At 53.1% G+C, this 13,937-nt stretch overlaps 2 protein-coding genes across 3 annotated transcripts in view; one reads left to right on the top strand and one right to left on the bottom strand.

The window, feature by feature from the left end:
* The first annotated feature begins 2,264 nt into the window (after positions 1 to 2,264).
* LOC102385020 (receptor-transporting protein 2) lies at positions 2,265 to 7,179 on the top strand. The gene is made up of 2 exons (XM_025202746.1): positions 2,265 to 2,574; positions 5,777 to 7,179. The coding sequence occupies exons 1-2, from the start codon at positions 2,414 to 2,416 to the stop codon at positions 6,477 to 6,479; spliced, it is 864 nt and encodes a 287-aa protein (XP_025058531.1). The 5' UTR covers positions 2,265 to 2,413; the 3' UTR covers positions 6,480 to 7,179.
* Positions 7,180 to 13,504: 6,325 nt separating this feature from the next.
* MASP1 (mannan binding lectin serine peptidase 1) overlaps positions 13,505 to 13,937 on the bottom strand; it is a 59,264-nt gene continuing 58,831 nt past the window's right edge. For both annotated transcript variants that reach the window (XM_014519357.2, XM_025202729.1), the window contains one exon: positions 13,505 to 13,755. In XM_014519357.2, coding sequence (XP_014374843.1) covers positions 13,565 to 13,755 — 191 coding nt within the window. In that variant the 3' untranslated portion in view covers positions 13,505 to 13,564. The remainder of the gene's footprint in view (positions 13,756 to 13,937) is intronic.

Below are 13,937 nucleotides of genomic sequence, written 5' to 3'. Positions count from 1 at the left end.
GCAGGAAACACTGAGTCATACCGTGTGACCGTGGGCTGTACCTGGGGTTGTTGGTCTGCTCTGGTGTGGTCCCCGGCGACTGTTCATCGCAGTTCACTCAAAATGGTCCCTGCGTGGGCTCGTCTCATCTAGTGTGCTAGTCATTGCATAACTTATGTGAAGAGAAAGCAAGTGGTACATCCACGGTGAGTGGCTACGGGGGCTCCCGAGCACTGATAGCGGTGAGACTCCCTCCGAGGTGGCAAAGCAGTACCAGCCACATCAGGCTCCCCCAGTTTGGATGGTCTGTGTGTGCATGGTCAGGATCCTGGGGGTGATACAACACCGCCACTCCTAACCACTTCGTTGCTTATGAGAAAGAGACGGTGGGCTCCACTTCTTGGTAACAAAGGACTCTGCCAGGCTTATTGCTCACAGACCTCAAGCACTCCCGAACATCTGTGCCCCATTCGGGCACGGTGCCAGGTTATCTGCACACAAGACCTCCCCATAAAACACAGCCCTTACCTCAGTGCGAAGTATCCAGGGTTTCCAGGTCTCATTTTATACACCGATCAGGATAACTTCATGGTTTTGACATCCGCGTTCTCACCAGCTACTAAGACATTTGCAGGTGCCATCGTTCATGTCCCGTTCTCCCCACACCTTGAGGCCTTCCCACGAGACAGGGGGACCCATGTACCAGACCTCTGTTTCGGTGTCTTGCGCCCGTCCTATCCAGCATTTTCCATCCATTGGCCTTCTGCGGGGGTCCAGAAGCTAATACTCCTACCTTGCCCAGCTAATACTCCTACCTTTCTGCTTAGGTTAGATATGTCTGCTTTCTGGTGATCAAGGTTGATTGCTCGTGCTGTTGCAGAGGCCCACTTCAGTTCATACCATTAATAGGCCTCTGGATGGTTTCTAGATGCACTGATCAGTGGTTCATAGGTTCATAGGTTCATAGACGTTAGGGTCGGAAGGGACCTTAATAGATCATCGAGTCCGACCCTCTGCCTAGGCAGGAAAGAATGCTGGGGTCAGATGAGGTCAGTGCTGAGGAGGCTGAGCCGGAAGCTCCCTGAGCCCCGTGTCCTGCCCTGGTGTGTCAATCCATGTTCTAGCAAGGACTACAACAGCTTTTGTGGAGGCAGGTGTTTGCGTGCTCTAATGCACAGATGCCCAGGCCTTTATCAACACAGAAAGATGCTGGTGTCATTGCAGCCGTGCGGGGTGCACTGGCATCCCTGAGAGCCTGGAAGAAGATGGAGATGCCAGCTTTTCAGGATGCATCCCTTAGATGGGATATTGCTGGCACCCCAGTGCCACTAAGGACCTAAGACCTCTGATCTGTGCTGGTGATTCATATTACAGTGCACCCTAAAAGCAGGAGCCTGCAGCCAGAGCTACTGGCCCAGGGGCTTGCTGATAACTATTGCACCCTACTGGAGAAGGATCCCTGCAGGGGGTATCATGTCCCCTAGCCCCCCAAAGCATGTGGTTATGCCCCAACCTGCACAGGTCCAGGACAGCATGTTCCTGAGGGGTTAACTTCCTATTAAGCAAGGTCTTGGGATAGGCACCGAGGATGTGATGGGCAAGATCAGGATGCTTCATGAGTCTCTTGGCTCAACAGAGTAGGACCCCAGGGGTTAACTTCCTATTAAGCAAGGTCTTGGAATAGGCACCGAGGATGCGATGGGCAAGATCAGGATGCTTCGTGAGTCTCTTGGCTCAACAGAGTAGGACCCTTTGGCGCCGTTAGCAGCCATGGGGTGTGGAAAATGCTGCAGCTGCAAGCAGGCAGCTCCTGGGAGGTCAGGGAGGAGAAGCCGCTGGAGGAGCTCTGGCTGCCGGCATAGCTGAGCTGTGGGCCAAACCCCCAGGACCAGCCCACCAAACTGGGGGAGGTGAAATACGCCCAGTGCCAAAGCCCACCCTCCTCGAGCCACCTCACTGCACCCCCTCCTCTAGTGGTTCCCAAACTTTTTTAGACTCTGAAAACACCAGATCTTTGCTTTCACTCCTTTTTTGGGTTTATGTCGTGCAATGTGACGAGGCTGACATAATGTGGCATCCTGCAGCACCCTTGAAAGGATCTCACGGCACCCCAAGGGCACGGTGGCACCCCGGCTGAGCATTGCTGCCCTGTGCAAATGCCAGCTGTCTGATCCCACCCGTGTTGCTGTCAGTGTAGGAGTTAAAATCCTCCATCCTGTTTGGCTTTCAGACAAAAAAAGATTTCCTTTTGTTTCATTTCCTAGAGGCACAGAGGAGGGGCCAGAGCTCCCTGGGACTGGTTTCTGAGGGCAGGAGAGAGGGAAACGGGAGCGAGGGGGCCCTGCCTGTCTCCCAGGGAGCTGCAAGTGAGCGGTCCCAAGCTCAGTCTGTGATTTCACCTGCTTGGAGGGTGAGAGGCCAAACTGAGGAGAAGATGAGGGAGCTGAGCATGGATTCTTGGAGAAAGCTATTTTGGGAGAAGATCGAGAAGGCCCACCTAAGAGACCAGTGGGACCTGAAGATGCACCAGGACCTTGGTTACGACTGCCCGGCTCCTGGTTGGGTGCAGTCCGTGGAGGAGCACGCACGTGCCAGGTGGGAAGACAGGCTGCCAATCTCCTTGGCACTGGCAGGGGAAGGTGTTGTGCGTGTGGGTGTGAGTGTGCAGGGCAGTGTGCCTGGATGGGAGGGTGCCTCTGAAGCCCCCACTTGCAAAGACACTTCCATGCTTGCAGCCACCGCAGCCCCACACCAACCCCACATCCTCAAATGCTGCTGCTTTTGCTCCGGACCAGGGTGTCAGGGCATCCTGGGGTGCTGCTAGATCCTTTCAAGGGTGCTGCAAGGTGAGGAAATCAGCAGCTAAGCTAAGCAGATGATCCCTCCACCCCCACTGCCCAGCCCCTGGGAAATGGGGTGCTCCTCAATTCACAGAAGTTACAGGGGGTGCCTCGAGTCCAGGGAGAGGCATCTTGAGTCTAAAAAGTTTGAGTGCCACTGCTCTTAGGCTTGTTAATTTGTGTTTCCCTGGCTCTCTTGCCCTTTGAATTATTTCTGGTCACTTAAGCAGTGCCAGACCCATCCCTCTCCTGCCCTGGCCTTGTAGTGTGGTGTGCCCAGGGGTTGGGGCTCCAGCTGCGGGGCTGGGAGAGTCAGAGAGAAGCAGGGTGAGGGATTATACCCAGAAATCCTTCTTGGGCCACCTCAGATTGCACCTCCATGGCCCTGCGGGACTCTCCTTGGCATCTCTGACCAGAGACTTCCCCAGCCCAAAACACGGTTTGGTCATGCCAGGCTGCCAGCTGACTCCACTCTTGCCACTGTGCTAAGTATATGGACCCAAATAAGGAACTGGAATTTGGAATGGGATGACAGCTAGAAATCCTTCTTGGGCCACCCCAAAACATGCCTCTGAGGTCCTGGACATCTCTGACCAGCTTGACCGTGCCCGGCTGCCAACTGACAGCCCCCCATTCCCACTGTATGAAATGCATTGGCTTGAATAAGCTTGCTTAATAACTATTCTCCAACTATTTGGGTTGGTCTAATAAAAGATATCCCCCAAGGAACCTTGTCTTGGCTTGAATAAGGAATTGGCTTTTGGGCTGGGATTAGAAATGGAAATCCTTCTTGGCCACCCCACACCATGCCTCTATGGCATCGATGGATCCCATGTCCTGGGGTGGCCCAAGAAGGATTTCTAGTCATAATCCCATTCCAAATTCCAGTTCCTTATTCATGTCCAGATACTTAGCACAGTTCCTTATTCGGGTCCAGATCCTAAACCACGTTTTGGGCTGGGCAAGTCTCTAGTCAGAAATTTCATAGACTTCATAGACATCAGGGCTGGAAGGGACCTCGGAAGATCATCGAGTCCAGCCCCCCGCCCAAAGGGCAGGAAGTCAGCTGGGGTCATAGGATCCCAGCAAGATAAGCATCCAGTTTTATCTTGAAGGTGTTCAATGAAGGCGCTTGAACCACCTCCGGTGGCAGGCTGTTCCAGACCTTGGGGGCTCGGACAGTAAAGAAGTTCTTCCTTATGTCCAGCCTGAAACGATCTTGAAGTAGTTTGTGAAGTAGAAATGTCGAGGAGAGTTCCCCAGCGGCACAGAGATGTGGTCTGGGGTGGCCCAAGAAGGATTCCTGGGTATAATCCCAACCCAAATTACGGTTAAGTATTCAGGTCCATAGATTTAGCACAGTGTCTGGGGGGTGGTGTCGGTTGGCAACCTGGCACGGCCAAACCGTGTCTTGGGCTGGGCAAATCTCTCATCAGAGATGTCCAGGACAGTCCCCCGGGGCCACAGAGGTGCGGTCTGGGGTGGCCCAAGAAGGGTTTCTAGCTATAATCCCAGCCCGACATCCAGTTCCTTATTCGGGTGCATACACTTAGCAAAGTGGCGGGGATGCTGTCTGTTGGCAGCCGGGCATGGCCAAGCTGTACTTGAGCCGGGCAAGCCTCTGGTCACAGCTGTCCAGGACAGTCCCCCAGTGGCACAGAGCTCTTCTGACGGGTGGCCCATGCAGAATTTCTAGCCACAATCCCAGCCCGAAAGCCAGTTGCTTATTCAAGCCATTATACTAAGTACAGTGGACATGGGGGCTGTTAGTTGGCAGCCTGGCACGGCCAAACCATGCTTTGGACAGGGCAGGACTGTGGTCAGGGGTCTTTAGGACAGTCCGCCAGTGGCATCACCATGAAATTTGGGGTGTTTTAAGAAGTATTTTGCCCCATAATCCCATCCTAATCTGACCTACGTTTAGTGATCTGTACTTGATATGGAATATTATTTTACATATTAATTAGTCCATGTGCGTAGCTAATGAAAATCTCTCTTTTTAGGATGTGTAATTCATTAATAACAAGTTTTTATTGGGTCTAGATTAGCTTTGAAAAAGGAACCGGGAGCTGGGAGTAAGGAGTAAAGAACTGGGGATAAGGACTAGGGAACCAGGAATAAGAAACCAACTTCAGCCTCACCAGGAAATGTGGGCTCTGAGCTCCTGCCTGCTCTGCGGAGTCAGACCCCCTCGTTCAGAGCTGTGTATTAGCCAGCTCCTTGTAATCCAGGTCTTGGCTCGTCGGCTTTGGCTGGGGGGTCGATGGGAGGCAAGGAGTGGCGAGTCCAGTACCAAGGTGCCACAGCACCCAGGGGTGCCTTGAGATCCTTTCAAGGGTGTTGCATAATGTCATCCCTGTGAAGTGTGCGAACACCATTCACAAGATAAACCCAGCCATCTCAAGCAGGGAGCTCAAATAGGTTTTCTGAGTTCTTTGCAATGGGAAAACCGCTCCATTTTTCTGAGTCCGAATGAAGAGATGGCATTTTCCAAGGGGGCCTGGAGTTTAGCGAGGGGCCTTGAGTCGAAAAAGGTGCACGGCCAGGCTAGGGGCACACAGAGGTACAGGAGGAGGAGTCGTCCTGCCTAAGGGAGAATCCTCCCGAGTGGTGAAGACTGCGGTGTTGAGTAAGAGGTGGGATCAGAGCAGCTGAGAAGAGATGCACTTTGAACACGTGGCCAGCCAGTGCTCAGGGCAGTGCCTATCCCAAGGGTATGCCTGTTTGGAAAGGTCCTGGGGGGATGTGGTCTGTATAGATTATACAGGTAATTATACAGGTCTAGGAAGGTAACTCTTCCTAGACTTATGAAGAGTTTGGAGGGTAGATTTATACAGAATGCTTTGCTCAGGAATGATCCTGCCTTAGGCAGGGGGAAGGACTAGATGTGACTTCTGGAGGTCCCCACGTCTCTAGGAGGTCTGTGCTTTCACGCTCTGCTTCCTTCCTCCTTTTAGGTTCCAGTGCTCGGGGTGTGGGCACGCCTGGTCGTCGGTGCAAGTGATCATCCTGTTCCACATGTGCCTGGACGGGTCCAGGGGACAAGGCTCGGTGAAGATGAGGGTCTTTGGACAGAAATGCAACCAGTGCTCTCGGTGCGACTTCAGCGAGCCAGTGTTCAAGGCGGAGGGTGTCGACAGGGTCTTGGAGAAGCTGGCGATGAGCATTCGGGAGAAATGCTATGGCGAGTCGGTGGACCATAGCCAGCTGTTGGAAGTGGTGACTGGCGGGCACGGCGGGCCACATAGGAGTGACGACTGTGAGGCTTGTCACCTGGGAATACACAGGAAGACTCAAGGACCAGCACAACATGGGGGGCACAAACACCCAGTGGTTCCCTGGGTACCCCAAACGCCAGTGCCATCCATTCACCCATTCAGACCCAGTGTACCCCAAATGCCAGTGCCATCCATTCAGCCCTCCAGACCCAGTGCGCCCCACCGGACAAAGCTTCTGAATCAGAGTTTTTACAAAGATTATGAATCACAACGCCTCATCCAGCCCTCCAGACCCAGCGTACCCCACCAGACAAGGGTGCTGGATCAGAATTCAGGCAAAGATTTTGAATCCAAATGCCTCATTTGCTGCTTGACAGTGGATTCCTGCTTTTTTGCTGCTATTTTTCTTTGTCTTCTCGTTCTCTACATCATTCTCAATTGAAAGCTGCTCAGACCATGGGTGCGGGGGAGATACTGAGTCATGAAGATTTTTCCACGTGCAGCCAGTGTGGTAGTTTGCTCAGGACGGGCGAGGTGGGGTTACTGGTTATACCGGCATGTTCGGGCTACTGTGGGAGATGCGTCCCTCCCCAAAAAACCTTCAGGAACAGTTCTGCCTCTGAAGATCCCAGCCAGAATTGCACCCTGCTGTCCTGTTCACACAAAAGAAGGCTTCACTTGGATAGTCAGAGGACAGAAATGGTGGGATAACCGAGGGCACCCCATCAATAGGTGCTACTGCAAATAGTGTATGAACATCCCAAGAGGCAGACACCGTGTCTTCGGCTTGCCTGTCGAATGCACAGAGCCAACGCGATCAATTCCTGAACCCAGGAATTGAAATGAATATTGCTTTTAATGATTAGTTCGGCTCTCTCAATATGTCGCCCTTGTGGTTTTTAAGTTATTGGATGTTAAAAGTGAACACTGGGAAAGAGGCAGGATTTAGTCCCTGAACTATACAAGGGAAGATGCAATATCATCGGGGCTTTTGCAAAGCCCTATCTATACCCAGTGCAACTCATAATGTATATTGCTTTATTGCTGTGTGTTTTATGACTTCCGTATTGCCGCAGTCTTTAGCTTTGCTTGTATAAGGAATTACTTGGCCCACAGGTCTTTAATAAACACTCGATAAGGCAGCCAGGGTGATGGGAGTGCCAGATGCTGTCTCTTTTTAGAGGCAAGGAAGTTCAGCAAGCCTTTCTTGCAGTGGTAGTTAAAAGTGAAGCAGACGCTTAGGACATTTTTAACCTGAGCCTTGTCCCTCTTTTCTGTACCTGGGGCTAGATGCTACCGGGGGCGTTGATGGGGTGGGTGAGTTACTCCCATCCGATCGGCATGGACCATCCCCGGTTGTAACAGATGGGGGTGAAGTGGCCTGGCTGTGTCTCACATCCACTTTTCTTTAGTGTTTTACCTCAACTCCCTATGCACTCGCCCATCTCTGCTCCCTTTCTAGATGGGAAGTGGGCAGTCTGCATGGCAGGAGCCAGGAGGAAAGGGTTGGCTTCCCGACGTGCTGTTTTAGGCCTGAAGATGGTGCTGTGCACCCTTACATGGGAATTTGTATTTCTGCCCTGGGACTGAAACCAAACCCTGCAAAGAGATTGGGGAATGGGCTTAACTCTTGGCAGCTGGGCTTGGCTGCAGTGACCAGGTCTCGGTATCTGCACTGCTGCTAGACAAGGCAAGGAGAGCTCCTTCTCCCACCTCAGTCCCATCAGTTCTCCCCAGCAGACCCAAATAAGAGGTTAATAACACCAGAAAAGCTCATAAGCCCTTGCCCCCCCCCCAACAGCCTGCATCAGAGCCTCTGTGAACTGCACCGGGGACTTTGTGATTGCTGCTATAGGGACGGGCAGGAATAAACCCCGCCCAATGTGGATGGATAGAAAGGTGGAGGGACAGGTATCCTGCCCCCCAAGCCAGTTCTCAGGCCTTTTGCTGATTGCAGCATCCAGCAAATCAGACTGGATTTAGTAGTAGCCGTATCAGGGTGATGTTGGAGCCATGGTGGTCCAGGAATTATGCAAGAGGCAAGGATTTATACGGGTGATATCTTTTATTGGATCAACTGCAGAGCTGAGATAGAGTTAGACCAGCTGTCAAATGCAAAGCATTGTTCATTAGGGCTGAGCACTAACAGCTGGTAGAAGGCAGGGTAGATTTGCACACTATAAACTAACCAAAGTAGATACACAGATATAGCACAAGCTTTTGGGAGCTGAAGCTGACTTCATAGGCTCATAGAAAATGAGGGTTATCAGATGCTGTGCTCACTTCATCAGTAAAAGCCATCCCAGTAAGACACATTTAATAAAACACAGTTAGTAACCCAGTTCAGAGGCTACTGAACTCTCATCTGGGCAACCAAAAGAGAGGATTGGAAGGGAGCTCAGGAGGTCACATCTAGTCCAACCTCCTGCTCCAAGCAGGACCAGCCCCAGCTACATCATCCCAGCCAAGGCTTGGTCCAAGCTGATCCCTGGTGGAAGTCCCTTGGCTCCAGTGCCCTCCTGTGATTGCATGTGGCAAAGATCAGAGGTCTAGCAATCAGGAGGAACCCAGCGCTGGCAGACAGGAGCTTGCTTGGTCACATCAGACCAGAGTCGCTATCTCTCATTAGCATCCGTGATGGTCTTACTCTCATTGCACACCTGAACTGAAGGCTCCTGTGATTTCCAGTGTCCTTGTCTGCTTCCTTTTGGACTCTCCCATAAAGACCATTCACATTAAGCTAAATGCGACTCTGGGCTAAAATCCACGCTGGACTGGGACCCACCCAGACTGACAGGGGCAGACGAAGTCCCCCGCAGTCCACCGCAAAGCAGTTCCTAGAGCGACTCCCATTGCTTCAGCCAAAGACCATTGGCAAAGCCAGTGTCCGAAGTGCATCTGCACCACCAGTGAGGACACAGGGCTTCTAATGCGTATCTGGCTCTCAGCCTTGGCTTGGCTGACTTGAGCTCACCTCCGGGGCAGATACACGCTTACTCTCCCCGTGCCTCAGTTTTCCCCTCTGTGCAGTCAGGACGATGATCCTTCCTTCCTTCTGATTTGGACTCTGAACATTTCAGGATTTAGGCTGTCCCTTGTGCTGTGTCCATGCAGCAGCCGGCACGAATACAGGAATCCCCTATTGCCTCAATGTAATCTACCCTCAAGGAGTTTCTGCCCGATCCAACCTGTCTGCAGCCACTGATCGGACCGTATCTGTCTCCATGACACCAATGGAGTGACTCAGGGTCATAACACAGCCCTGTGTCTGGCCCTAACAGCTCCCAGTGCTCCCCACTTCCAGCCTCCCAGGGAAGGGATTTGGTTTCCTTCCAGCTCTGGCTCTTCCTCTCATTCTTCTCTTGGCTCTTCTTTTATCTGGGGTTGCAAGATAACTCCTCAGTGACAGCATGGCTGCAGGGACTCATTACTTCTGTTTGTTGAGGATCGGGTCTCAGGAGCAACAGGGAGATCATGGCTGGAAAGTTAACCCTGTGTAGCACTTGGGGTGTTAGGAGCATGGGCTGCTCTCTGCACCTCCCAGCAGGCTTCTGGAAAGGTATTCCCTTCCAGAAGGGGGAAACTGAGGCATGTAGAGCCTGTGTGAGGTGTGCACAGCTGCTCCCAGGCATGGGGATAGGCTTGTACTCAGGTCTTTGTGGCCTGGAGCTTTGCAGCTGACCTGTAGTGAGATCAAGAGCCTCTGCTATGCTTGCAGACCAGAAAGCACAGCTCAGGTATGTGCGTGCATGCATATGCAGGTGGCCTGTGCACTCTGCCAGTCCTGGACCTCCCAGCCTCCAACATAAAGCCCCCTTGGGTCCGTGACAGCCGGCAGAGATCAGTCAGAGGGACCGAGCCATCGTCCCCCCGCTGCCAGCACAAGGGTGGAATAGGAAAGGCGCCCATAGGGCATAGATGTCTGCAGAGGTGGGGCAAAATCCTGAGGCAGCTCTCAACTCCTGGGAGTGCCCTGTCCTGGTGGGGGGGAGAGGGGCACACCTCTCCTGGTGCTGGGGGTGTACCCCCTGTTGTGAGGGGGTGTGCCCTGCTGGGGGGCATGTCTCTTCCTCCTCTCTATGCCCCTGTCTGCAGTGGCTGAGCCTAGTGGGGCTGCATTGCAGCCTGGCCTGCATGCCCCCTCGTGCCTTGCTCGTCTCAGTCTGTGCCAGAGCACGCTCCATCCCGGTGACCTTCCCCTCATCCTCTGCTGCAGCCGGACACTGATAAATGACTGCCTCGTCGCCCGTCTCCCAGGGGAACTGGGCTCGTGATGCCGGCAGGTCGGGAGACACCAGAAACAGCATGGCTTGTTATTGCTTCTCCCTTTCTCATTGCCAACAAGCTCTCCAGCCCTGTCCTCTGGGGCGCTGAATACAGCCTCTTGTCACGAGCAAAGGGAGGCGAGGGCAGGTCGGCTCCATGCCTGGCATTCACAGTTTCCCTGCAGAGCTGGGAGGGAGATGCTACCCGCAGCACTAGCTCATCGTTGTTCCTGCTCCATGATACAAACACCCGGGGGATGTACAAGCACCCTTGCTCCCTGTCTTGCTGCGCTGGGAGTTCAGGGTCTTGCTTGGACCTTCAGGGGCATCTTCCAGCAGATCAGTACTTTAGTGATGGAGCGATGCAGTAGTCCAATGACCTTTCGTTCCCAAACTTTTTACACCTTTTCTTTTCTGCATATTCATTATTTTTACTACTCCTCATGCTACCGCAGGCTGCTTACAGCCTACTTATACAATCAATTTCTTACTCTTGGGCTTTCCTGAAAGTTTCTGTGCATAAAGACACCCAGACCATTGACACCCACACCTGTAATACCTTTATATCACATGCCTTTCTTATCACACATCCTCTCTCTCCCCATCCTTATTCTCATCCCCATTCTTATCCTCAACCTCATTGACCATGTTGAGGCATCAACAACATTTGTAGCTGCTCACTCAGCTTTAACCGGGTAGGCTATGCAACCCCTCACTGGTGTGGGCACTGACATTTTATGGTTGCATAGGGACCCAACCTGGAGGCTGTCTTTTCATGAGGAATGAGGGTAGATTTGCACATGATGGACTAGCCAAAGTAGATCTGCATCTTGCTGCACATGCTTTTGGGAGCTGAGATGCTGCGCTCACTTTGGCTGTAAAAGCTCACCCAGTAAAACATATAGGAAAACCCAGCTGGTGCAGTTGCTCCTATGCCTACCTATAAACCACCTGGGCAATGACCCCTGGCATCAGTCTGGAGTATCTCAGTTCGGATCCATGAGGTTGCTTCCACCTGATGCCAGTGTAATGCTGAGGGATATTCAGGCTTCTCTGGCCTAGTGGTGACACTGGATCCACCCCCCGCTCCAGCCCCTGGTGCCCACCTGGGTGTGGGTCCATGGGTTTTGGAGGCTCATCTACCTTCAAACACCCCTTAGGCTCCAGGCGTGATGCTTCAGGGGCTGGAGAGTCTTGTTGGACATAGAAGAGGCCCGGGGGTCGATGGGGTTGATGGGTTTTCCAGGGAGAAGCCAGGCTCAGAGAGATCAGGGTCCAGCTTGTGACTCACAGCTCAGACCTGGGCCCTCAAACCTCAGCCCGACACCCCAGGGTCAAGGCAGAGCTGTACAAAATGACTTCCCCAGAAAGCTGCTCGCCTTGGCCATGCTGGGTGGGGATTGCTTGCTCACAGCAATCCCCATCCCGCTCCTCTGGTCTTCTCAGGGTCCTTTTCCCCCATGGGGACTTCTTTAGGACAGAGCACCTGGGAGACTTGTCTCTGCAGTGCCTCAAGTAAGTATCCCTGGAGCAAAGAAACTACCAGCTCTGCCTGGCATAGCAGCAGTCCCAGGAGGAACCAGTCCCTCCTGCCCCACTTTAACTGGAAAGCTGAGTGCCTGTTAGTGGTATTCATTGGAAATCCCTTTATCTGAGGGCTTCCCTGAGGCTGCACGCTCAGGTTCTTCTTCTGCTGAGCCTTCCTTTAAAGGCAGCACGACGGGAAAAGCAACGGAGCTGCAAGACTTAATCCAGACCCACATCCAACAACCCGCTTTGACAGGCAGCTCCCATGTCCGATATGTCATTGGCAAGGAGAGAGAAGGTCATTGCTACTGCGGCTTCAGTGCAGGGATTGTAGGCCTGGGAGGATGGTGCAGACAGCACACACGTATTCCACGTGTGCCACGTTTCTGTGTGTGTGTGTTTTCCCCCCTGTGTGTTACCTACTGCGCTTGGCTTGTACCCCAAACCCAAATTAAGCTGGCTGCCCCAATAACCTTTCACACCAAGCCCATCACAACAGGAAAAGTAGATTCTCCAGCTGGCAGAGGGTGAAGTCGGGCAGCCATGGCAATGGTGACAGTGTCAAACTCTGGATGTGGGGCAATTCACCTGAGCAGATGGCAGTCCCAGCACTGTGCGGCCCCCTTCACCCTGCCTTGGAGCCAGGTGAAGGTTGAAGGTCTCCAGTGACATATTGCATGTCCGTAGGGAAGACGCAATTCCCACCCTAGCACAGAGGCCATGTGCTGCCCATGTCCCATGCGAGCTCGAGTTTATAGATCGCCTCCCACCAGCTTTGTGCCCAGCAGGGAGTTTCTCCTACCGAGATCCCAGCAGCAGCCAGAGAGCCATGGTCTCAATTTGCAACAGGGGAAGTTGAGGTTAGATATTAGGAAAAACTTTCTCGTTGGGAGGGTAGTAAAACACTTGGTTACCCAGGCAGGTGGTGGAGTCTCTATCCTTGGAGGCTTATAAAATGTGCCTAGACAAAGCCTTGGCTGGGACGGTGTAGCTAGGGATGGCTCTGCTTGGAGCAGGGGGTTGGACTAGATTAACTAAATTAATGAGGATCAAATGCCGTGGCGTGTACAAACGCCCGATGTGACCTCCTGAGCTCCCTCCCAACCCTCGTTGTCTGCTTCTATGATTCGAAGTGTCCCATAAAAGGCAACAACCAGTGGCCTCCCAGGAGGAAAGACTGTCATGTTGGGACCTCCTTTTGCATAGCACAGATTGGCATTTAATTAGAAAAAACAATTGCAAATATATTAATTCATGAATCAATGACAAATGAATCCCCTTTCCTTCGCAATCCTGGCGTGGCTTCAACGGCAGGTGTTATCTGCAACACTTCATCACCCCAGAGGGTCTGCAAAACCCTACCCTCCCACCCCCTGTCATCATGGTGATTGCATTGGTATTTTACCCTGAGGTTTCCTGGGCCATGCCCAGCTCCAGGCCAAGCTGTCAGCCCAGCCCAGCCTGGATTCTCCCTGAGGGACATGGCTTCGGGCTGGGCAGAGTCTAACTGAGATCTATGCAGGGATCCAGCCCCAGCTTTCCTCCCCTCCATGCCATGAATGAGCTCTCAGACCCAGGGAGGTGAGGTCTTTCGGAGTCTGAGAGAGGAAGGCCAGGGTTTTTAGCAGAGGCAGTTGGCAGGGCTCCTTCCTGCTTTGTTGGCAGCATTCCTGCTTTGTTGGCAGCACCCCAGGTGGTCCCCACCTCCCCAGGGGCCATGGGGAGCAGGGAGGATTCAGTACTCCACTCCTGTGACCTCCTTAATCCAGGCCAAGCTTCGCAGCACGCTGGAGTAGACGCCGTAGCGATCGTTCTGCCCGCAGCCTTCGCCCCAGGACACGGTGCCGAGCAGATGCCAGTGGTGGTGCTGGTTGCTGAAGGTGACCATGGGTCCCCCGGAGTCCCCGCTGCAAGCGTCTTTTCCTCCTGCAAGCAAAAGAGACCGCGGCAGTTTCTCCAGATTATGCGTGGGGCCTCCCCTGCACTCTCCGGTCTGTCCGAGGATCTGCTCCCTTCCCTCCTATGTTGGCCTCCAAGATGCTGCCAGTCCCCCTGAAAGGTCCACTGGTATTCCCCACCTCCCAGCCGATAAATCCCATCTCCTCCCA

Source organism: Alligator sinensis, unplaced genomic scaffold (genome assembly GCF_000455745.1).
Source record: "Alligator sinensis unplaced genomic scaffold, ASM45574v1 scaffold301_1, whole genome shotgun sequence".
Taxonomy (NCBI): domain Eukaryota; kingdom Metazoa; phylum Chordata; order Crocodylia; family Alligatoridae; genus Alligator; species Alligator sinensis.
This window is presented reverse-complemented; position numbering and strand designations above follow the sequence as displayed.